At 46.7% G+C, this 21,877-nt stretch overlaps 1 protein-coding gene across 1 annotated transcript in view; it reads left to right on the top strand.

Annotated features, from left to right (window-relative positions):
• Positions 1 to 16,402, top strand: part of ABCA12 (ATP binding cassette subfamily A member 12) — a 65,941-nt gene extending 49,539 nt beyond the window's left edge. The window contains exons 39-52 of the mRNA XM_063341130.1: positions 2,750 to 2,804; positions 3,299 to 3,476; positions 5,348 to 5,463; positions 6,077 to 6,236; positions 7,241 to 7,509; positions 8,149 to 8,359; positions 9,986 to 10,095; positions 10,717 to 10,861; positions 11,007 to 11,141; positions 12,522 to 12,625; positions 12,872 to 12,964; positions 13,418 to 13,523; positions 14,239 to 14,376; positions 15,657 to 16,402. Coding sequence (XP_063197200.1) covers positions 2,750 to 2,804; positions 3,299 to 3,476; positions 5,348 to 5,463; positions 6,077 to 6,236; positions 7,241 to 7,509; positions 8,149 to 8,359; positions 9,986 to 10,095; positions 10,717 to 10,861; positions 11,007 to 11,141; positions 12,522 to 12,625; positions 12,872 to 12,964; positions 13,418 to 13,523; positions 14,239 to 14,376; positions 15,657 to 15,776 — 1,940 coding nt within the window. The 3' untranslated portion in view covers positions 15,777 to 16,402. The remainder of the gene's footprint in view (positions 1 to 2,749; positions 2,805 to 3,298; positions 3,477 to 5,347; positions 5,464 to 6,076; positions 6,237 to 7,240; positions 7,510 to 8,148; positions 8,360 to 9,985; positions 10,096 to 10,716; positions 10,862 to 11,006; positions 11,142 to 12,521; positions 12,626 to 12,871; positions 12,965 to 13,417; positions 13,524 to 14,238; positions 14,377 to 15,656) is intronic.
• The last annotated feature ends 5,475 nt before the right edge of the window (positions 16,403 to 21,877 follow it).

Genomic DNA, 21,877 nt, shown 5'->3' with positions numbered 1-21,877 from the left:
TTTATGTTGATACCATTTCGAGAAATCTTATAGAGATTTATGGGATCTGACAAGAGTAGCAATTGTGTGCAGAAATGCCCTACCGATTGATTTGCTTTGAAAAATAGGGCCCTTCCAGCCGTGTCCTGGTCACGCCTGGCCCCCCCTCCAGGTGACAGTGACACAGGTGACGGTGTCTCTTTGCTCATAAGACTATTCCTTACTGATGTGTCTGAATTTAACTGTAATAGAAAAGGCATCTGATCTGAAGCTTTGCGTGTCGTGCCACGAATTAAAGCAGCAGCAGAACGCTGATTACAAGTCGACACAGCATGTCTTTCTTCCCACCTCCGCATCCCGATGCACCAAAACTCCCCTCACAACAAGCGAAATCAGTGCCTCGTCCCCCCTGCCATCCTAAAATACCCACCGCCTTAAACCTTCGAGATCTGCACCGTGCCGTGCAGGTCAGAAGGTTCAAGCTTTTCGGTGTGCACTGCACGAGCGGATCACAAAGCTGCAGCCCCTGTCCGGGTGCGGAGAGAGGAGACCTGAGCCAGGCACTTGCAGCGGCAGGAACGTCCCAGAGCAGCTGAATTATTAAGCAGTGAAGCTTCTTGCTCTGTCTCTGTATTCCCAACACATGCCGTAGCGAGAGCAAAGGCAGGAAGTTCGTGTGAACAGTCAGAAAGTTTTCACAGGGAAAGTTTTCTTCCAGGAAAATAACAATTTTCAGTGGGAAAGAACAGTGGCAGTTTTTATTCCATCTGTCCTGCTACTTACATATTTTTGGAAAGAAATGCTGAGTAGTAAATGACCAGACAGATAATTCTCTGCTTCCCACTAATAATCCAAGCCGTAGAATGGGGGAAATAAAATGAATGGATGAGGATTGCTCCCCCAGGGTAGTGTAAATCCAGTTTGAAATACAATCGAACAGACGTTCTGTGTGGTATGTTCCTGGCAGCTAAATCTATTTGTTGTTGTGACAAATAAATGACAGTTTAAGAACCATTGAAATGGCCAGATAAAAGTGTGTTGTCACTTCAGCAGTTTGAAAGAGGTGCCAGTCCTGCTTTAAAGGTTTGACTTAGACTGCGTATATTTTTAAAAAATACATAAAAAGCTTTTTACCCTGTCACTAAGCAAGTCATAATAGCTTTTGACTTATGTATATTGTGCTTTCTCTTCTCTCAATCCCAACCAACAAAAAAGAGAAAGCATTGAAATGGAAATTGTGACTCCTAGCCTAAGCTTCAGTAAAGGAGAATGGCTTTATAGGGAAGTATTAGCAGATTAGACAGACGGCATCTTTCTTTCTCTCTCTCTCTCTTTTAGAGAAGGGGAACATTTCCTGGCTGTTTGTGTGTGGCTTTATCAGCAGCCCAAGATTTTAATTCCGTTTCTCTCCCTGATGACAAGAATGAGTTTTTCTTCCCCCTCTGGAATAAATTTCCTATGAAATCTTCCCTTTCAAATTTATTTGCTCAGTACGGCATTTGCTCAGCTAAACCCGCAAGTCTCATCCTTTATGGCTCCCATGTCGGAATGCTCGTTCTTAGAGAAAATAGCCCAGAATAGTTCTTCCTCGTATAACCGCTGAAAGTCAGGCACCTGGCTGTAAGGAGCTTAAATTTCAGAGGTGGTGTGTTCTAGCAAATCTCTCTGGATTTAATAGCAGCGCGAGGTGCTCCAGCACTCCCTGAGAAGCAAGGCATTTACTTAGTTGCCTAAATACTGATTGAGAACCTCGTTTTTAGGCACGTTAACATCTTAGCCTAAACCCTTTCTCAGGTGCCACAGTCTTAGAGTCTGGGCTGGTATCTTGGTGGGACCAAGGCAGAGACCTACACTGGAGGTTAGAACTGTCCCACCAGAACCCCCCAAGTTCCTCGTTTTATTAGAAACCACTGGTTTTATAGGCACAAATTGCCTCCAAACAGCAAATGCACTGTGATGAATAATAGTAGTATATTTTGGGATAGATGTTCTCCTTGGTAAAGAAGTACTTAAACCAAATCTTCTGAACATAATGCATGTGAGCAGAAAATTGTGCCTGATACAAACCCATTTTTAAGGGGTCTTTTTGGAAAACATCACACGGGGCTTACTAACACAGTAACTAGATTTTTTGCTAGTTCCCGTGGACAAAATGATTCTTTTTTTTTCCTAGCTGCGTAAGACAGAATAGTTCAGAATTAACCCATTGCCAAACTGGGAACAACAGTGCCTGTAGCTTACTTGGGTTTACGGTAGCATCTCAACAGATGTCCGTATTGAGAAAGACATATATCAGCAAGATAAGAGTTGTAGAGAAAGCCAATAGGGAACCATTTGTTTCTGATGATAAAAGAACAAGTGAAATGCAGTGAGATCATCAAGCAGCAACTTTAAAATGAAACATATCCACCAGTTTTGAATGCATCCATGTTGAGGAATCCAACTTAAAATATATGGACCCATGAGCGTGTGCCTAATTTTAGGTGTGGGAGTGCTCTTACTGAGGCGAATGATACTGTCACCCAGATGATAGATGCAGAAACAGGGCCTGGGGTTTGTATTTCAGATCTGCTGTGCGTCGAAGTCAAGTCATAGAAAAAATTCTCAAAATTCTGCCCAAGATCACACCGAGATGACAGAGCAAAACCCAGCTTTTGATCTGCTTTTCTTCTCTATTCACAGTCTTCTGTATTACTGTCATTCTCAGGAACTGGTGAAGGAAGCTTTAAGTTAGCCACGTTTTCAACTTCTTTTCTTTTTGTTCTTGTAGGTATTTTCTTATCAGCTCACCCATATCCTGGAGGACAGAGTCAAGAACAAGTAATGTAAGAAGATTCATTTGGCTGATGCCTGAATTGTTTAGCTTCAAAAGAAGCAAACCAGCTTCTTGGAAACCATGAAGCAGCCTAAATTACTGAATATCTTTCTCTAAATGATGAAACTGCTCTCTTCCTTGTCTTCATTCCCCCTATGCAAGAATAGCATCCTGCTTGCCACAGAGCTGCCAGATCCCCGTTAGGCTTTCTTTGTAGAATCCCATATAGATGTGGAGGTCACAGTTACAGCATCACACGTTTTTGTGCTTTGGCACAATAATAATAATTACATAATTTTCCCTTTGGCCTTTCCAATCAGTGCTATGGCACGGTGTTATGAGTCAGTGCTGTGAGTCCTTTTAGCTGGGCGTAATTACCATCAGCAAAAGATGCTGGCACAGAATCAGGACCTCTCTGCTGCTGAGCTCTAAACAACGCCTGTGCGATGAGGGAAATCTGCCACTTTGACTCACCAGAGACATCTTTCTCCACTTTCTCCCCAGGCTCAACAGCTTACTCGACATCATAGTCTCAATGTCTGTTTTGGTTGGCTACTCTATCACAACGGCAAGCTTTGTGCTCTATGTGGTCAAAGAACATCAAACCAAAGCCAAACAACTGCAGCACATTTCAGGCCTCGGGATGACAAGCTATTGGGTGACTAACTTCGTTTATGACCTGGTAAATAATTCATGTTCTTAAATGCACCAAGAGTAGCAATACACAGCAGAGGAAGAAAAGTTCTTTATTTAAAGCTGGTTGCGTAGACTTCTTAATATTATTACTACCAAGAGTGTTATGTAGTAATTGTTCTCCAAGACACTGAAGACTATTAAATGTGAACCGCAACACTGGATTTTGCTAAGCGAAGGCATTCCTTCTCTCTCGAGTGTATGCAAAACACTCAGCACATTTGTACGAGAGCAACACAGAACAGGCCAGAGCTTGATTTCAGTTTTAACATGCAAGCAGCAAGCTGCTTTTCTGTTAGCTTGCGGGGCTAGATTCGCATGTCTTTACGCATCTCGGGAAAGGCTTTGGGGCTTGAGGCTACAGGCATTTTGGAAACCCTGGGAGTACAGGGTGTGACATTAGCTGACATCTCACAGCTGACAGTCCCCCGTTGAGCAAAAATCCATTGCTGGGTTGAACGCTCTCTCTAAGATTGTATATTATGAAGGTTTTTAAGCCAAGGAAAGCTACTAATGAAGCTATATGCCTTCCAGAACCTGAGCAAGTGCCCTTCTACAGTGCTGCACTGCGCTGTATAGATTTACCACCTTGTTCCTATAGATAGTTGAGCTCCCCAGCACTGTGCTGCATTACGTGGCGTAGGCATGCCCTTGTTCTCCCTGAAGTTAAGTTTCCTCCTGGTAAAGAGGGTTAATAGCACTGCTGGAATGCATCACTGGGCTAAGAGGATAAATATGCACAGTGTCTGTAGACTAAAGTGCTTTGTGTCTTATGAATTACCTTCGGTGCACGATGTCAAACCCTCACATAGTTCGAGATCTGCAAGTGCAGACCATCTCTGCTTGTGAGCTTTGGCATTGCCAGCAATGCTGTAATGGTGATGAGCTCTACGTATCCGACAAATTTCTATTGATGCAGTTTCAAATCCCAGTGATATCATCCGTTCCTGAAAACATGAAATCTTCAAGGGCGTTTGGGTGGCCAGCCCCCTCTGATGCAGTGAGGGTTAAAGGGCTGAAATCCCTTGGGGAATGTGAGCCTGGACTCTTTCTGCAGAGCACAGCAGCAAGTGTGCTTCTAGGTGTTTTCCTAACACTTACAAAGCAGTCCTAACAATACGGTGCTCACCACTGAACAGCCTAAGCTGCCTGCTTAAAGGGTCTGGTGTGATGAGGACACCACACAAGTGTCCCCTGCCTTGCACAAGGGGCTTGAAAGGGGTCTGAGGGCAGCGTGGCTGCAGCCTGGCCTGGCTGAGTCGCAGGGGTGAGGATGCCTCTGCTTCCCTCATCTGCGCCCTCGCTTCAGCACTGCATATTTGCAAATCAGCCTGCGGAAAAATCCCCAGGGTCCTTGCCACAATCAGTATTCAGTGGGATGAAACTAATCCAGCGCTCTCGGCAACTTGATATTTCTCAGAGAATCCCTGCCAGTAAATTCTGTTAAATCCCAAAGCTGGGGAAGAGAGGAATCTCTCGAGGCAGACGTTTGGTAGGTCCCTGGCTTGACTCAACATTATAAAGACCGGATTTATAGGGCACAATGAAGTGGTCTGACTGCAAGTCTAACAGAAAACCCAGAGGGGTATTTTTCATTCACAACCTTTTTTTAAGGCACTTTCTGCCCACGGCCCTGAATGTTAAGGCTTAGTCTATTCAAAATGGCTTTGTGGGAGTTCATTTGCAAGACTCCGAAAGTCTCTGGCGGACAGAGACCCCACCTGTACTTGGTTTCCCATAGAAAATCCAAGCTGCGCTTGTGGGACCAGGTTCAGAACTGGCGTTGCTGCTTCTGCATAGTTCTAGAAAAATGTTTAAGAATTATCGTCCTAATAACATCTTTTTAATATCATTTTGCAGGTACTTTTTATGGTCCCTATTGGACTCTCAATAGGAGTTATTTCATCCTTCCAGATACCGGCTTTCTGCAACAACAATAACTTACTGGCAGTATTTCTTCTGCTGCTACTGTTTGGGTGAGTGTGGAGCTCAGTTGTTTAAATATCATTGCACAGGCTGAGGAACTGGATATTGCAGGCTGCTGCAATTTGAGATCCAAGGGAGGAATACGGGGGCTTTTTTCTACAACACGCGCTTTACAAATGGTGACTAGTTGCTCCTTCCAGGAGCAGTGAGCTAAACGACTGTTGTCGTGTCGGCTTTATTCAAAGCAAACTCCACGTGAGGGTATGAAGTATTCAAGGTCACAGTGACAGCCCAAGCTGTAAGCAGATGCTTACTGAACTACTGCAAAATTCAAGATATAAAAGCATTTCAAAATCAGAGAGGGAAAAAAACCACAGTAGCACAATTCAGGAAAACTTAGCAGAACTGTCTCCCCGGCTTTGAATTCTGCAGGCCCGGTCCATCTGTTTTCAGTTGGGGCTCCATGTTCAAAGTATGTATCGTAAACCTTTTCTTCAAATCCTTACAGATACAAAGCCATTTTTCGTCCTTTAAGCTCCTGCAATATGGAAGTCTAGTCGCATCCCGAAACAGAACTGTTACATTGTCAGAGTTCTTTAGTTGTTTGTTTTCAATCGCTCTTTGAGTTACTGTAGTATTCTCCGCACTGTTAACAATTTATAGATATGCAACATTTTCATGGATGTACCTGCTGGCTGGGTTTTTCAAAGAAACAGGAATGGCCTTCATCGTTTATGTCTGCGTCAACTTGTTCTTTGGCATCAATACCATCATCACTCACTCGGTTGTATTTCTGCTCTCCCAGGAAAAGGCCACGGATCAGGTAGGAATCCTACTAATATTAAATCCTTGCTGAAACATCAGGAAGGTTCTTGTTGAGTTTGGTGGGTTCGATCAGGTCCTTAGCAGCTGGCTGGCTTCAAGGTGTTTGAGGTAGACCAAGCAGAGGACGCTTGTCCTGGGACTTGATGGGACATGAGTCAAATGCAAATCTTGCTTGTCTGTAAATCTGCACCCCCAGCAAAGACGGAAATGATGGTGACAGAGGGAAGAATACAAAAAGAGAGGCAGAAAACTGCCTGTGCGGAGAAGGGGCAGGAGGTGGGTGTAGGTGTTTGATAAAAAGTTGATGGGAACCTCGAACCATTGTGGAGAGTGACAACTGGATGTTGTTGCCCCGAGTTTGACGTGTGCAGACAGTGGCAGGGACTCAGTCTCTTTCCATGCTAATTTACCGCCTCTCGACTTTGCTGTGTGCGCTAATCCTTTCTTCTGCTAGAAATGTACTGAAGCTCTGTGTATGAGAATTCGTGAGACTGTGCACTGGGCTGGTTTGCCATGAATTAACTGGAAAAACCCTTCTCTGTCTACTAAAGCCAAAAGTTGTGTTTTATGGAGATGTTTGTCCGAGGAAAACAGGACAGTGCTGCGGGGGAGTGGGCCACGTTTCACAGCAGGAAGGCTGAGCAGCGGTGTGGTTTTGGGAGGCATAGTGCAGTGCGGAGCAGGGTTCGGCTGAGGCTGGGGGTGGGTTTCTGGCTGCCACATGCGCAGGGTGAGGCGGCTGGAGCAGCAGCGAGGGACGGCGTTGGGAACCGGCTGCTGATTACTATGGGTGATCACAACCTCTGAGCCGCCTCTTGACTTTTCTAACCTTGTGCCTTTGAAATGAGCTGCCTCCAGAGCTCTTTGCTCTCAATTTATCTCTGCTCTGAGACACAAGCAAATCCCAATGTAATTGTTACACTTCAGTCCCACAGTAAAACCTATGAATTTATTCTATGAATAACAACAGTGACTGACTCTGCTGCTTTTTGTTTTTCTCAGGGCTTGCGTGATCTTGCTGAAAATTTACGGCATGCGTTCCTTCTGTTTCCACAATTTTGCTTTGGCTATGGCTTGATTGAACTGTCGCAGGATCAGGCACTGCTGGGCTTCTTGAAAGCCTACGGAGTGGACTACCCCGACAAAACCTTTGAGCTGGACAAGACCACGTCTAAGCTCTTTGCCATGTTTATCCAGGGCACTGTGTTTTTTGTCATTCGTCTTACAGTTCATGACAGGATGATTCAGAGAGTCTGGAACAACATACTACAGTAAGTAACATCTGGAGTCTTGCAATGAAAATGGACCAAGCCAGTGCTCGGTGGTTTATTTCTGGGCTCTCGTACCATCATTTTCAATTATGAAGCCCATAAATTCCCAAGACACTTTGCAAATGTGGAGTAAGTTTTCTCTGGCAGCAGTCCCAGTACCTACCAGTAATTAGAGTATTAACTAATAGTGGTATGGGTTACCAGAGTCCCTTGGTAGTCCTTGCTGGGTGAGATTATGGCCGTCGTTTCACGGCTCTGGGTTTGGTGGGCTGATGTTCAGCTGGTTGGTAAGAGGAGTCAGTCCACTGACAGCGTTTGAATCTCCCCGTCTCCTCTGGCTTGGGTGCACGCAGGGAGGAGCAACAACAGTCCCATCACCTGCATTACAAGTGTGTCCACCAGGTGGGACGTCCTCCAGCTCAGAAGCTGAAAAAGAGAAAAAAAAAAAAGGTGGAAAGAGAACATCGGGTTTTTTAATTCCCTAAATGGTACAAATACCAGGAGAGAATAGAAACTGTCTATCTGTGCGTGTTCGCACGCCCTGGGATCTCACGGGAAGGCTCCTGAGTGTCTCAAGTACGCAGGCCCACTGCTGTCTGCTCGCCAGAGGGTAAGGGCCCCTCTCTGCCCTCCCCGTAGGTTCCTGTTTGACAGAGTACATGGCAAAGCATCGCTTCTGCCACCCGCGGCTGAGGAGGACGGGGACGTCCAGGCAGAGAGGAACCGGGTGGAGTCTGGCAAAGCTGACTTCGATGTGGTGCAGCTCCAGAATCTTACAAAGATCTACCACCTTCCTCACAAACGCATCGTGGCTGTGAAAAATATCAGTCTCGGGATTCCTGCTGGAGAGGTAAAAGCATGAGGAAAAGGCTGCAGGCACCTTCCCCCCTGGGCAGGGAAATGGGAACAGATCCACAGTTCTGCTGTTGTCTTCTCTCCCAGTCCTTGCCACTGTCCCAGCATGACTGTGATGGTTTGTTCTGCCCTGACCTCCTCCTTCCTTCCTTTGCCTTATTTATTGATTCTTGGGGTTATGGTAGTGACTAATGGCTCCTGGTGGATTTGGGACACCAAGTGACAGTTTGAAGGCCCTAGAAAGAGTGAGGGGACAGTGATGGAGCTGCATTCGGAGCAAAATGTCTACATCTGTGTTTGTAGAGCACCTAGCACAGTGCGGTCTTGGGGAGTCGCTGTCAATTACCATATGGTAAATGAAGACAGCAGAATTTGTCCAGTTGCAATTATTCACCTAAACTGCGTGGGAGACAGTGAGGCAGGTTCATCTGCTTGTATTTTCCCATCAGGGAAAGACAAATCACTTCAGCTGAACACTTTTTCATGAATCAGGACTTAGTCTAACTCCAAAGAAAAAATCGTTCTTTGGTCACGTCAGTGCAGTTACCTGCAAAAACACTGACTCGTGAGAAAAGACAGGAGCACGGGGAGCACCTCTGAGAGCCAGGGGAAAGTTCCTGGGGCCTCTGGAGCCCAGATCCTGCTTCAGGCTGAGCACCTGACTTGTGGGGAAGCTTGGAAGTAATCCTTGGTAAGTGATTTTTTTAATTGCCTGGGTCCCACTGAGATACTGAGCATACGAAAGGATGGAGGGTGCTGGGCAGGAGGACAGCAGCCTCACATTGAGGTTGTGGCGCTGATCTTTCCGGCAGAGGATTTTTTCCAAGCCACAACTGCCATCAAGGTTTCTAACTTCTGGCCAAAGTCAGCCCGATGCTGGTGTCAGCAGAGGCCATGGCCCTGCACAGATACTGTCCCTGCATGCACCTCAAGGTGGGGGAGAGCCTTGGACAGATGCTGTGCATCCGCAGTTGTCCCAACACATCGGGATTTTCACATCTGCTGGTTTGTATTAATCATATCAAAATAATAGTAATTATCAGCCCAATGGTGATTGCTTATGCAACGCACAACTGCACAGCTCCAACCTTAGCAATAAAACATAGATTTTAGCAGCAGCTACTGAACTGCACTACAGGGAGCCAGTTCTTAATCTTATTAATGTAGTGCATTAGTGAGATTATTTGACAAAAATCTGGTGCCGCATTAAGGTTTTACCAATGACAGCACAAACCTCACTCACCTCATTCCTATGAGTAGCTCCATTCCTGTCAACGGGAGGCTTTGTACAAATTAGACGATCAGGATTTGGCCTGTCAGATGAGCTTGCGGCAAAAACGCACCTTGCAGTAAAAGGAATGACTCTATTAGAGACACATCCTTGATTCTTCACCGTATTAAACAAACGGTCCTAATATAATCTGCAGTATATTGCACCATAAACAACCTCCATTATAACGTTCGTATCCTCCGAGTGCCTCTGCCTCTTGTGCAATTCATCTTGCTCAAGGGTCCAACGAAAAGGAAGAGACAAGATGCACTGAGCACTCATCTCGGAGCAATATTTCTGCATTATAAATACAGCGTGGTTACATTTCTACTTTTCTTTCCCACAACCCAGTGCTTTGGCTTGCTTGGTGTGAACGGAGCGGGAAAGACGACCATCTTTAAGATGCTGACAGGTGACATCGGAGCATCCAGCGGAAAGTTGCGGGTCCAGGATCATTCTGGGTACGGAGGATGTGATTTCTGGGGCAGGCACGCGAGCAAATCAGCCCGGGGGCGGTTTTTAAGGCTGGATGGCAAAGGAAAAGAAATGTAAAAGTCTGAAACAAACCAAAACATTCAAAACAGAGCAAAAATAAATAAGGTGGGGAATTTCATCCTTTGAGGATGGTATGGTTGCTTCCCTAGGGGTCTGCATTTTGCTGTCGTACCTCTTTGTTCTCGGTGGTGTTTTTTCCACTTCATTCCATTACAAATGGGATCAGACTCGTATCCTCAGCTGAGTGTGATCCTGCTCCTGAGCTGGTACCTGGAGACCAGCAGGACTCATCTCAAAGTGCTCTTTAAGAGGAGTAGGCTTGGTGGCAGCCGTGCCGTCTGCAGTGCTGGTGGTAATTGGAGAGCTTTGTACTAGATATCGTGGCAAACAGATGCCGCAAATGCAATTCCTCCTTTGCAGAACGGAGGGCCTAAAAGCTGAAGGTCTGCAAATTCATAGCACTTTCCTTCAAGGGTTGGGGAAGGGGGTAGGAAGCAGGAGAAAGGGGTTTTTCTCTCTCCTGTCTAATTCCAGAGCGCACTGGAAATTCAGTGTGTTGGAAATGACTTGCCAACTTCCTTACACAGGTCCTTGAACGACATTAGTGAGGCACACTGGTCGCTCTTTGGCTACTGTCCTCAAGAAGATGCCTTGGATGACTTACTGACAGTGGAAGAGCACATGTATTACTACGCCAGGCTCCACGGCATCCCAGAGAGAGACATCAAAGGAGTGAGTGACACTGGGGCTTGACTGAAAGCATTTTCCAGTTATTGAGAGCCTTTACAGTGATTTAATTAGTCTTTCGAGAAATAGATATGCGCATGGTAAGTTATGTCTGGACATTGTTGCGAAAGCAGTGCTCTTGCCCCCGTAGGTTGTACTCCAGCTTCTCTACCGGCTGAATCTGATGGCCTACAAAGACAGAGTCACCTCCATGTGCAGTTATGGCACCAACAGAAAACTGTCGACTGCTCTGGCTCTCATTGGGAATCCATCGATTCTGCTGCTGGTGAGCAATGGGGCCTTGGTGGGGGAAGGATGAGCAGCTCCGTGGGCTGGCAGGGGTCCTTCGACAGTCCAGCAAAACCCCCTCAGGCGCAGCTCACCAGACGCTCCCCAAACGCCCATACTCAGCCTGACAGCTCATGCATCAGAGGAAAGTTTAGATTCCAGCAAGCACACGAATTTTCTTTGAGGGCATTGAGTGGCGAGTCTGGTGGTTTCTCTGTTAGCCATCTTTCAGAGGCCAAAAATCAATCCTATATTTACCAATTAAACTCTCCTTGTTCCCAGCTCTTTCTTGGTTTTTGTGTATCGACTAACCTGCAGAGTCTTGCAAGAAAAGCGGCATCCAAGGCTCCAAATCTGTAGGAAAGCGAATGAGCACCTTCCCTCAGGATTAGAACATAAAACTGTTTTTCTAGGTTTGGCTTCCCCTTTGGTCTATCACTTTGAACTTTCCAGTTCTTCCACGAGATGGGCCATTGCTGAAACACACCTTTTTGTGCAGTTTCACCGCTTGCGGTGTTTTGAATGTGTGCAGTGCTCTGTGAGCAGGTTTCCCAGTATTAAATTTTATACCTAGTGGGCATAAATCTCCCTTGCCCCAACTTATATCGAGCCCAGCGCTCCTGCCTTTACTTCTGACCACACGCACCAGCGCTCTAGCTGCTTTTCTGAGCTAAAAAAATCTCAATGAAAATAGAAGGTGGGGAAATTTCCTCTGTACTGACTGCTGCCTTGAACCCAAGCGGTTTTATTTCTGCCTTCTATAAGGCATTGTCCTCAACAATAACGATTTGGCTAACAATTGGCTAACAGTTTTATCAGCAATGTATAAGACAGGGGATAGTAAACCATCTTCCATCTCCGGCTTACTGTCTTTCTCTAAATGGAGAAATGCAAGACTTGCTTCATCAGCATGCGCGAAGGAGGCAAAACGCAGGTGCACGTGGGAACCAAGTGCCAGTCGGTAGTTTCTTGTCTGAGGTTATGCCTGTGGTGTTTACGGATCGTTAAAACACCATGGTATAAAATGCACAGTAGGGTTATCTTAGCCGGTGCTATCGCACCAGTCAGTTCCTCTAGAGTCCAGCGAAGGTTGAGAGTCTCCACTAGTCGCCAGGAGAGCTGCGCAGTTCCAAAGGGCAGTGAGGACGGAGCTCTTAGTCAAGCTGACTTGCTTCTGCTTGAAGGGAGCGTAGGATGTCTCAGTCAAATCCACAATGCAATTGAAGATAATCCTTCTCCCTGACCTGTACCACTGTAAGCTCTCCTTTGGGTCCTTATTAGCAAACATAACGCTAACGATGAACCTAAAAAGAGCACAAGTGTTAGGAAGATCAGATTCTGAGTGCAAATTTACATTCAGTCCTGTCTTCCCCAATAGGATGAACCGAGCTCTGGAATGGATCCAAATGCTAAACGCCACCTTTGGAAAATCATCAGTGAGGAAGTGCAGAACAAATGCTCGGTGATACTCACGTCCCACAGGTAGGTCTCCAGTTTCGGGGTCTGCAGGAGGTATGGAGAGGTCCGTCCTTCACACTCCCCTTTGGTCCTTGCAGAATTTCAGGGCACCAAGCCAGGTGTGGGGGTTTGTTGTGAGTGAATGTGGGTGCCCACAGAGACCCACAACACTTTAGTACTCTAGGGAAACTAATAGTCTCTGATCACAAAAATAACTAATATTTTTTTATATCTTCTCAATGACTTTGAGTTTCTGGGTTGGTTTTTCAGCATGGAAGAATGTGAAGCCCTCTGTACCAGGCTGGCTATTATGGTGAACGGGAGTTTTCAGTGCATCGGCTCTTTGCAGCATATCAAGAGCAGGTCAGTAAAATGTGCCCGTTCACTTTCACTGAACGGCGTGTGGAGTTACTAACCTACAGCTCCGGGGGCTCGGAACATGAGACCTTTGTTAACAAGGCGTCAAAATAACGTCATTTTCTGGTTTGTTTCTTACTACACCATTGAAATTCTGCATTAACTGATGCACTTTCCACTCTCTCACAGCCTTTTTTCCCAGAGATGTGTTCCCCAAAGTAATCTCTTCACCGCTGAAAATGTGAAATGCATGTTAGGGTTGAGCTTTGATTTTATTAGTTATCACAATAGCTCGGCTGCTTATTAAGATTGACTCCAGGTTAACAACCCTGACCCCGTTCAGGCTGCACTCTGCTTGGATTAGATTTCCCCAAAGAGGCCGTGCAGCACTCCCAAGGGATTTTCTTTATCTGTTTCTCTTTCCTACTGTGTTAATTGTGATTTTTCTTTTTCCCCTAGGTTTGGAAGAGGATTCACTGTGAAGATGCACTTAAATAGCAACACAGTTAACACCGAGATGCTGACAGAGTTCATGAAGTCACACTTTCCAAATACGTGCCTGAAGGTAAGCAGGACAAATGTTTTCAGGAGAGGCCCTCTCAATCCCTTCAAATTAACCAAGAGGATCTCGCAAGATAGACATTTTGTAACACACCGCACACGTAGATCTGTGCTCTCAGGGTGTAAGGGATTCAAACACACACGCTTGTCAGTGCCGTCAGCAACGTTGTCCGAGGCTTGGAGCACCCACGTTCCTTGGTGGCTTAAATAACTTCAGCCAAACAGGTGCAGTGTCCTGTAAGGCAGCTGTTAGGTGACCCTCTGCCTCTGTGAATGGTCCCCGCTGAAGCCTGGGCTGCACGAAGGATAATGAGATGGTCTCATGAGATGGTCGGGTGCTTCTAGTAACTGAATAATTGTAAAACCAGAGTAACTGAGTCACGAATCCTGTCTGTTGTCCGTAACTCCATCTCTCTGTTAATCAAAGCAGCAGGCTTGGCACTGGAAAATGCTATGTTCTACCCTCGAGCTTCCAGCTCTGCGGCTTAGTTATCATCTCCCAGTCACAAAACCCGCAAAAACTTCCCATGGGGAAACACCAGTCAATACCAGACAATAATATTCCTCACCTTTGGGAGCCAGAAGGAGAGAACACACCCTCTGCCCCTTCATTCTCCCATGGCTCACATCCTCTTTGCTTTCATTCTCAGCCATTGGATCTGTTGGCTTTTCATAGGCAGCAACCTCTTAACTTCACCCCGTCATTCCTGTCCCCACAGGATCGGCATTTCAACATGGTGGAGTATCACGTTCCGGTCTCTGCAGGAGGCGTAGCAAATATATTTGATCTCCTGGAAGCCAGCAAAGCAGCCTTCGATATCAGGCACTTCTCAGTGAGTCAAACAACGTTAGAGGAGGTAAGGAATGAAAGATGTGTGGCCATCCATTTCAAACTGTTAACAGGGGAGCAGACTGATGGTTACGCATAATGGACTGCTGCACACAATAGACTACATTTTGAAAGGGATTTCCATCTATGTTCCTCTGGGGGTTACTTTATCAGTACTGCTGCCTCCGGATACCTGTGCTGGTGCTAGGAAACGTGCATGGAAAGCTGCCTGTAGCATAGAGGAACTGCTCTTACCTCAGTGACTGCTGATTTCAGCAGCCTCGTGGGTGTGGATGAAGGGCAGGATTACGTGAATCACCCCTGAGCCCAGTGCTGGGCTTCCCAGTGGTGGACTTTTCCCACCAATCCTGGAAATTTCCTTGATTTTGCTCTTTTTCGTACTGTATTTGGGTTGCAAGTTCATGCAGCATTACTCCAAACCTAGCTTCATGGCTAAGTTCCTTCCAATTGCCCCTGGAAGAACGTTCCCACTGGCATTAAAATCTTGTAGGAAGCACAGCAGCTGAAGGGATGCTGCAAGGACCATCCAGAAGAAATCATCCTGTTTGAGCATCAGCGTCTGGTATAATAGGTCTGTCCCAGAGGCAGGAACAAAAACTGCAGCCCTGTAATCCTATGAATTGTTAGACAGAGACCTGGGGGAGGAGATCCTCCATATTGTTTTAATAAGGGGCAGCGGTGAGAGAACCGGGCAGACAAACCGCAAAATGTCCCAACCGCAAAGTCCCAACAGGAAGCCCCCCGTCCTGTTTTGTGGGAGGACAGCTTGGATTTGTGTACATGCGAATGCGATTGCAGGTTGTGTTCTAGTAAGACTATTTTATGTATTCATTAGATACTGTTCAAACAAAGACTCTTACATGTGATTATATATACCTATATCTATAATACGCAGTTGTGCGTGCACGGATGTCAATTATATATAGACAGATGGGTTTATAAAGTAATAATATGGCTGTATTACGCTGCGATCAAAATGAGCTACCGCACGGGTATTACTTCGCTTCTACTTTTGAAACATGAGCTGCAGGACAAGTAGGTTTTGTACAGAAATGTCTACCTTTGCATCCCGGGTGTCGACTCAGCAGTACAGGAGTGGCACATCCACTTATTTACATTAGCCCATAGAAGCCCAACATTCGCAATTCTCAAAGCCCGTGTGAATTCCATTCCTGAGCACTCTCTCCAGGCTCACAGTCAAACAAACAGCCATTCCTTTTATGTACTAATTCATAGTATAAATTCTCTATGCTGCCACATACTGAATGTTTTCCTTTAAACTTCTAGGTTTTCATCAACTTTGCTAAAGACCAAGCAGATCCCGATGGCGCGGATGCAGATCCTGATGTGACACTGGACAGCTCTGAAACAAGCAGCCAAGACAGCACCATGAGCTCCATCTACTGAAGGGACCCAACCACGGGGGATCATAGAAGCTGGGGAAAGACCTGATGACCCCTTGGGGTTCTTCCAGCCTTATGTTCTACGATTCTGGGATAAAAAGTCACATTTTCTTAAAGTACTACTACTTTTTTTTTTTTTTATATGCACTTACTTTGTTACTAGGAACATGGTAAGCATTTAAGACTGGCATTTGGTTACAAATCAGATTAGTCTTTCCACAGGTTCTTTTTTCTTCCCCCCGCCGCCCGCCCCTGTTCTTGTTTTATGATCACTTTAATGCCTGTGAGGACTTAGTTGACATCACCTGCTGCTCGTGGCCGTTGGCTTACAGCAGAAATGGCCGTGATGGAGCAGAGGAGCTGTCGGCAGCGCAGGGTGTTTGACAAAAAAAAGCTGCCCTCTCTGCAAGCCCACGCACCGCTCCTTGCTCAGCAGCAGACTTTCTGGGGGACCATGAGAAAGTCGCTCAGTTTTGACAGGTTCCCCGCGGTGAAATGGGGTTCACGGCCTTTCCCTCCCTCACAGGGGTGTTGCGAGGACGTAGGTGTTATGTACTGAGAGTCACATATGCCATTGGTGGGGGCCATCTCTGGTAATGACATAAAGCTTATCTGTATGTGTAGGTTATGTCAGTACAAATATAAATATTTTAAAAGTCAGCACTTGCAGTGGTTTTGGTTTGTTCCTGTACTTTATCCCAGCTCTATGTAACTCCTTGAGTAAGTCCTCCAGTCCCAGGCAGTACCTGGCTCTTGGTACCCGATGGAAGATCATTCCACCAACCAGCCCCTTTCTTCTTCAGGGCTTCTCCATTATGGCAGAATCACAGAATTGCCCAGGTTGGGAGGGACCTTTCAGATCATCGAGTCCAACCATCGACCTAACTCTGACAAACCCATCACTAAACCGTATCTCTAAGCACTGTGTCTGCCCGGCTTTTAAATACCTCCAGGGATGGTGCCTCAAACACTGCCCTGGGCAGCCTGTCCCAATGCTTGACAACCCTTTCAGTGTAAACGTTTTTCCTGATATCCCTAACCCTCCCCTGGCGCAACTTGAGGCCGTTTCCTCTTGTCCCATCGCCTGTTCCTTGGGAGAAGAGACCGACTCCCCCTGGCTACCCCCTCCTTTCAGGGGGTTGCAGAGAGTGAGAAGGTCTCCCCTCAGCCTCCTTTTCTCCAGGCTGAACACCCCCAGCTCCCTCAGCCGCTCCTCACAAGACTTGTGCTCCAGACCCCTCACCAGACGAATGGTACGAGGCGAGGCAGGTGTATTGGTTGAATCCTCTGATATGAGGATAAGGTTGTTTCCCTGAGCAGAGTAAAAGCAACGAGCTTCTCCCTCGCTCAGAAATCTTTACGTCTGCCTCTGCCACACTGCTTCCTTTTCAGCGACCTTCCTCCTCAACACCCGCCTGGTGGCTGCCCCTCTAACTCTAGAGCTGTGTTTTCCCACACAATATAAAGCATAACGAGCTTCTCCTTCAAAGACTCTGGCTTTAAATGAGACCTCTGCCTACCTTAGAGCAGCAGCCCCCCAGCACGCACATCCTGCTTTTTCCCCCCAGAATCATTAATAGGTAGAATGGTTTAATATTACTCGTTATCATAAGTATCAGCATAAGGCTGCTAAGACTCGGTTTTGGGTCAGGGCATTGATGTACGTGGTGCTATTCAAGCACATAACGAACTTAAAACTCTTTGAGCTCAATAAACTTACTGTTGCTGGTAAAAGAGGCTGTGGATAAAGCCAGGTTGTACTGGCCTCGCAAGACCTGGGAAGGCTTTTGGGTTCACGCACACCATTCCAGCCAGAGGGGTTTGGGTTTTTTTCCTTCCCCCCTCCCCCCCAAAGTTAATCTGAGCCAAAGGAAACTTTAGATGAGAGCTTCAATGACACGTCTTTCTCACCCTGATCATCAGAGGGGTTTTACGAGTTCAGTTCGCATTTGATGCTGAGGCTCACGGATATGATCATGCCAGGAATAGGTACTTTAAATATCAAGGGTGTTCGGGATTTTACAGTGGGATACTGAAGTTCAGAGTTTAGCTCCTGCAAGGAGGGCATCCTTGGTCTTGGTGTAAACTTCTTCTTGATAGCAGGAGGAGCTTTGTTACGGACAGAAGGTATTATTAAGCCCTGCATTATGCCTCAACCTGCTGACCGTAATTAAAACTGGAATTCAGCTTCTTTCCAGAATGCATTTGACACCTGCAGTTTATAAGTAACTGAAAAAGCTGCCCAGACATTCATTGTGGCTTCTATTATTATGTCTCCAGCTCTGCAAAAGCGCTTTTTTTCTCATTTTCATTGCATATCTTATACAGATCACAGTATAAAATTAAGCTTTTCTCTAATGGAGGGCTTGTGCTCCCTGCAAAGGACTCGGAGCATGAATGCCAATGATTTAAATGCAGCCTTGTAATACCAATCAGAGTATTATTTTATTATGTCGATGGCTTTGCAACTGCCAGTGAAAGATGGATCTTCAGACTCTGTCCAGATGTACTTTACATTTAATTGAGGAAGACCGATACAAAGCTATTCTTTTGTCCCTTTAGAGCCTACTAATCAAAAAAAAAAGGAAATGATTCATCGGAATACTTCACTAAGTTGGGGTTTAATTGGCTAAAATAGAGTTTTCAAAAAAAAAGCAAAAGGCATCCTTTCAATTTCCACACAATTCTGGCATTAATAGGAACATCTGCTTCATGCAAAATGTGTCACGGCCATGATATACGCTCCCCGTTTTCACTTGCAGGTAAAGATAAAACATCTGCTATTGCCACCAAGTCGGTAGGTATTGGTCCAAACAAGCCAAAGTTTACATACTTAAGGGAATTTAACTGAAACCTGTGGAGAAGCGGTTACAACTGTTTAGGGGGTTGAAGCATCTGGCGAGGAGATTGTAGAGAACATCACCAGGGGCTGAATTACCTCCTGCGCCACATCGCAAATATCCCGACTCCCCGCAGAGCCTCACAGACCGAACCTGTCCCTTCCGGTGCCAGGACACACGCCAGGCTCAATTCCGGGAGGACGAACGTGGAAGCTGATACTCTCCTGCCTCCAAACACTGGCTCCAGGTTCCTCGTTGCCCCTTGCTCTCCTTGAGGAGGGTTGATTCTGGTTCCAGGGGTGACCAGAAATACCGAGCCCTGCCTAAGAAAACAACTGATAAAATCTGTTTTAAAGATGAGGAGGAGGGTGTACGTGTCAGAGGAAGGATGGGGACGCTTCCCTCTCTGGTGCTCGCAGTAATCTTCACCCTGCTGATGTGCGGGCGTAATAGCAGCTGCCCTCCCTTGTCACCCCCCTCTGAATCCCCTCAGAAATTTTTGCTTTACGTGACTCTGCTTTCAAAAACAGGCCAGGCAGCCAACAAGCTCCGTCCTGTCTTTGGTCTGAGCAGGGAGGTCAGATCATTGAAAACATTGACCCGGGGGTCCCTGGAAGGGACAGAGGAGCGCTCTGCACACCACCGCGCATCACCTCTCCTGCAGCGAGAGACGAACGCTGCAGCCCAGGGGAAAACAAGCTTTTTATCTCACTTTAACGCAATCTCACTTCAGCCACTCTACTAACCCTTGTTCGAGGCAACAGGGAGCAACCGCGCCGGGCAAGCCCTGCCGGAGCGATCACACAGCCCGAATGTGTTAACTGGAACTGTGTGGGCCTCAACTGAGCTTAATTTAAAAATGCTCTAAAATGTTACAGACACAAGGTCTATACAGTGCAATTGCTAAACGGGTCCGGGGAGTCAAGGAGGAATTTCATAACCGGTTATATGGATTGTGAGACTGACTCCAATCAAGTTTTGTAATTGGAGCTGCAGACTTGGAGACAACGAGTCAGATCTCCACCCCAGCTCCCCTTTGTTTATGGCTTTGTGCTGCTGCTGAGAGCTCGGCGCTTCTCCAGCCTGAGCCTTGCCCAGCTTCGGTCCCCATGCAAATGGCCACCGAGCGCTGAACTTGCCGGGCCGGAAAAGGTCTGGCAGCAGCCAGGGAAAGCTGCCTGGAAGGGCCAACATTAAGCAATGATTCTCTCAGCCCTGACCGGTACCATAAATATAAATTCAGGGTCTAAAAGGGTTTTTTTTATTCTTTCATGAGAACCGCAGGAGTGGTTTTGCTACGGGATGTGATCAGAAAAAACGTTTATTGACCACACAAATGCGTCCAGGTAAGCAGAAGTCAGTGACCAGTGAGGCGCAGGAGTGGGTGATACCCACAGACCTGCCGCCTGCGTGGACCCTCCTGGGATCCAGGATTGGCAGGATCCGGCCTCACAACAGGCTCAGGATGGGGCCCCAGCCCGTTGTAGGGGCTTCAGCTTCCTCACATTGCTGCAGCTTCACTGAAGCTGCTGTGAGGTTTTTTGGCTTTTTACAAGCTATGAAAAATATACGCTCCTGCACTTGGTAGGGGAAGGGGGTTTTTTTGTGAGCTGGTGGAGGAAGAAAAATGGTTGTTGGATGGCAACAGCACATAGCATCATTTCACTCTCTTTTTTTTTTTTTTTTTTTCCAGACAACAGCTGTGATCTTGCATAGCTATAACAAAATATCAACAGTGCATTAAAAGAGAGCACAACAGAGAAAAGAAGCAGTGGGGAATGACAAAGAAAAAAATGAATTCACCAGAATTATTATTCCATGACAGTATTTAAATAAAAAAAAAAAAATCACTCTAATTAATTTAGTTGTTCGGGGAGAGGGTGGAAATAAGGAAGATGGCACTGAAATAGTAAGAACAACATTAGTATGGGACACAGCCAGCGCTAACTTGCTGTTGGCTCTGCTCCTCACGCCACTCGCATACGCCGTGCCGGTAATGAGGGAGGACGATGGGCCCCGCAAGCACTCACAGCAGCGCAGGGAGCGCAGCACCCCAAAATATCTCTAGCACAGGGAGAGCTGCACAAGGCCACCCCAAGGGGCATCAGTATTTTGGGACTGGGGCCTGACCCATGTCATGGTACAATCCTGCAGCACCTGAAAGCCGGCACACGGCAAACCAAGGGACAGTCGCAGTGGCCACATTCAGCCCAGGGTGAAGAGAACAGCACTAAGGTCCTGGGGGTGCAGCCCCCACCTCATTGCTAATTGCTACTAGAAGAGAATTTTGGAAATAGGACATTGCCAGGGAGAGCAATTCTGAGGGCCCCCGTGCTGGGAGATAAGAGAAGTAAATGTCCGTGCTCCCACAAGCTTTAAGGCTCAAAGCAACAATCTGATCATCTGCCCCAACCTCCAGTGTAATGGAGGCTCTTGAATTTTAAGCAGCAGGTCTTTCACTACAGACAAGCGTTTTGGGTAAAAATGAAGCATCTCTTAGAAAAAGCTCAGGTTTCCACTGACTCCAAAGAAAGAAACAAAAGAACGCATCTTCAGGGCACGACAGAATTTATGATAACGCACACGAGATAAAATCCAAGCGAAGACAGGGTAATAACTGAGGTTTTTACCTCCATTAGCAGGTCAAGGTGAACTCTCAGCCCTCTAGTGTCTCTGTCCTCGTTACCAGCTGAAGGGGTTTTACACAGCCCTCCGCTTTAATGTGCAGCAGCTTTTTCACAGCCAGAGCCTAACGAATTGAAGTGCATCCAGCGCGTGATGGGGAGGAGGAAGCGGGACGATATGCCTCTCCATAACCAGACCCAACTGGGTTATTCCTGCGCAAGACAGCAATGAATTTAAGTTAAAATGATACCAACCAGATTGAAATGCAATTAAACGAGTTCCCCTAGGGTTGCACATCCAATTAGTAGAGTACCTTTAATTACACCAGTGCAGTTTCGAATAGATGCGTGCTGAGAGGACCATCAGCACAGAGCTGAAATCTGCCTGGTGACCCATATCCATGAGGGCTCCAGAGAAGTTACGCGTAGGTGTGCATGGCTAAGTGGTGGTCTGCTCCTCCACTGGGGGAAGAGCTGCTGCTGTGGCCCAGCCTGGCCCAGGAGCAGGGTTCCCAGTGCTCCTCAGGGTGTCAGCCCAGCTGTGAGTGCTTCTGCGCTAGGGCTTTTTCCCTTCTTGCTCCTGCAGCCTCACCACACAAGGGCTGGCGATGGAACACCTTTGTGGACAGCTCTGCTTTGGG

Source organism: Chroicocephalus ridibundus, chromosome 7 (assembly GCF_963924245.1).
Source record: "Chroicocephalus ridibundus chromosome 7, bChrRid1.1, whole genome shotgun sequence".
Lineage (NCBI taxonomy): Eukaryota > Metazoa > Chordata > Aves > Charadriiformes > Laridae > Chroicocephalus > Chroicocephalus ridibundus.
This window is presented reverse-complemented; position numbering and strand designations above follow the sequence as displayed.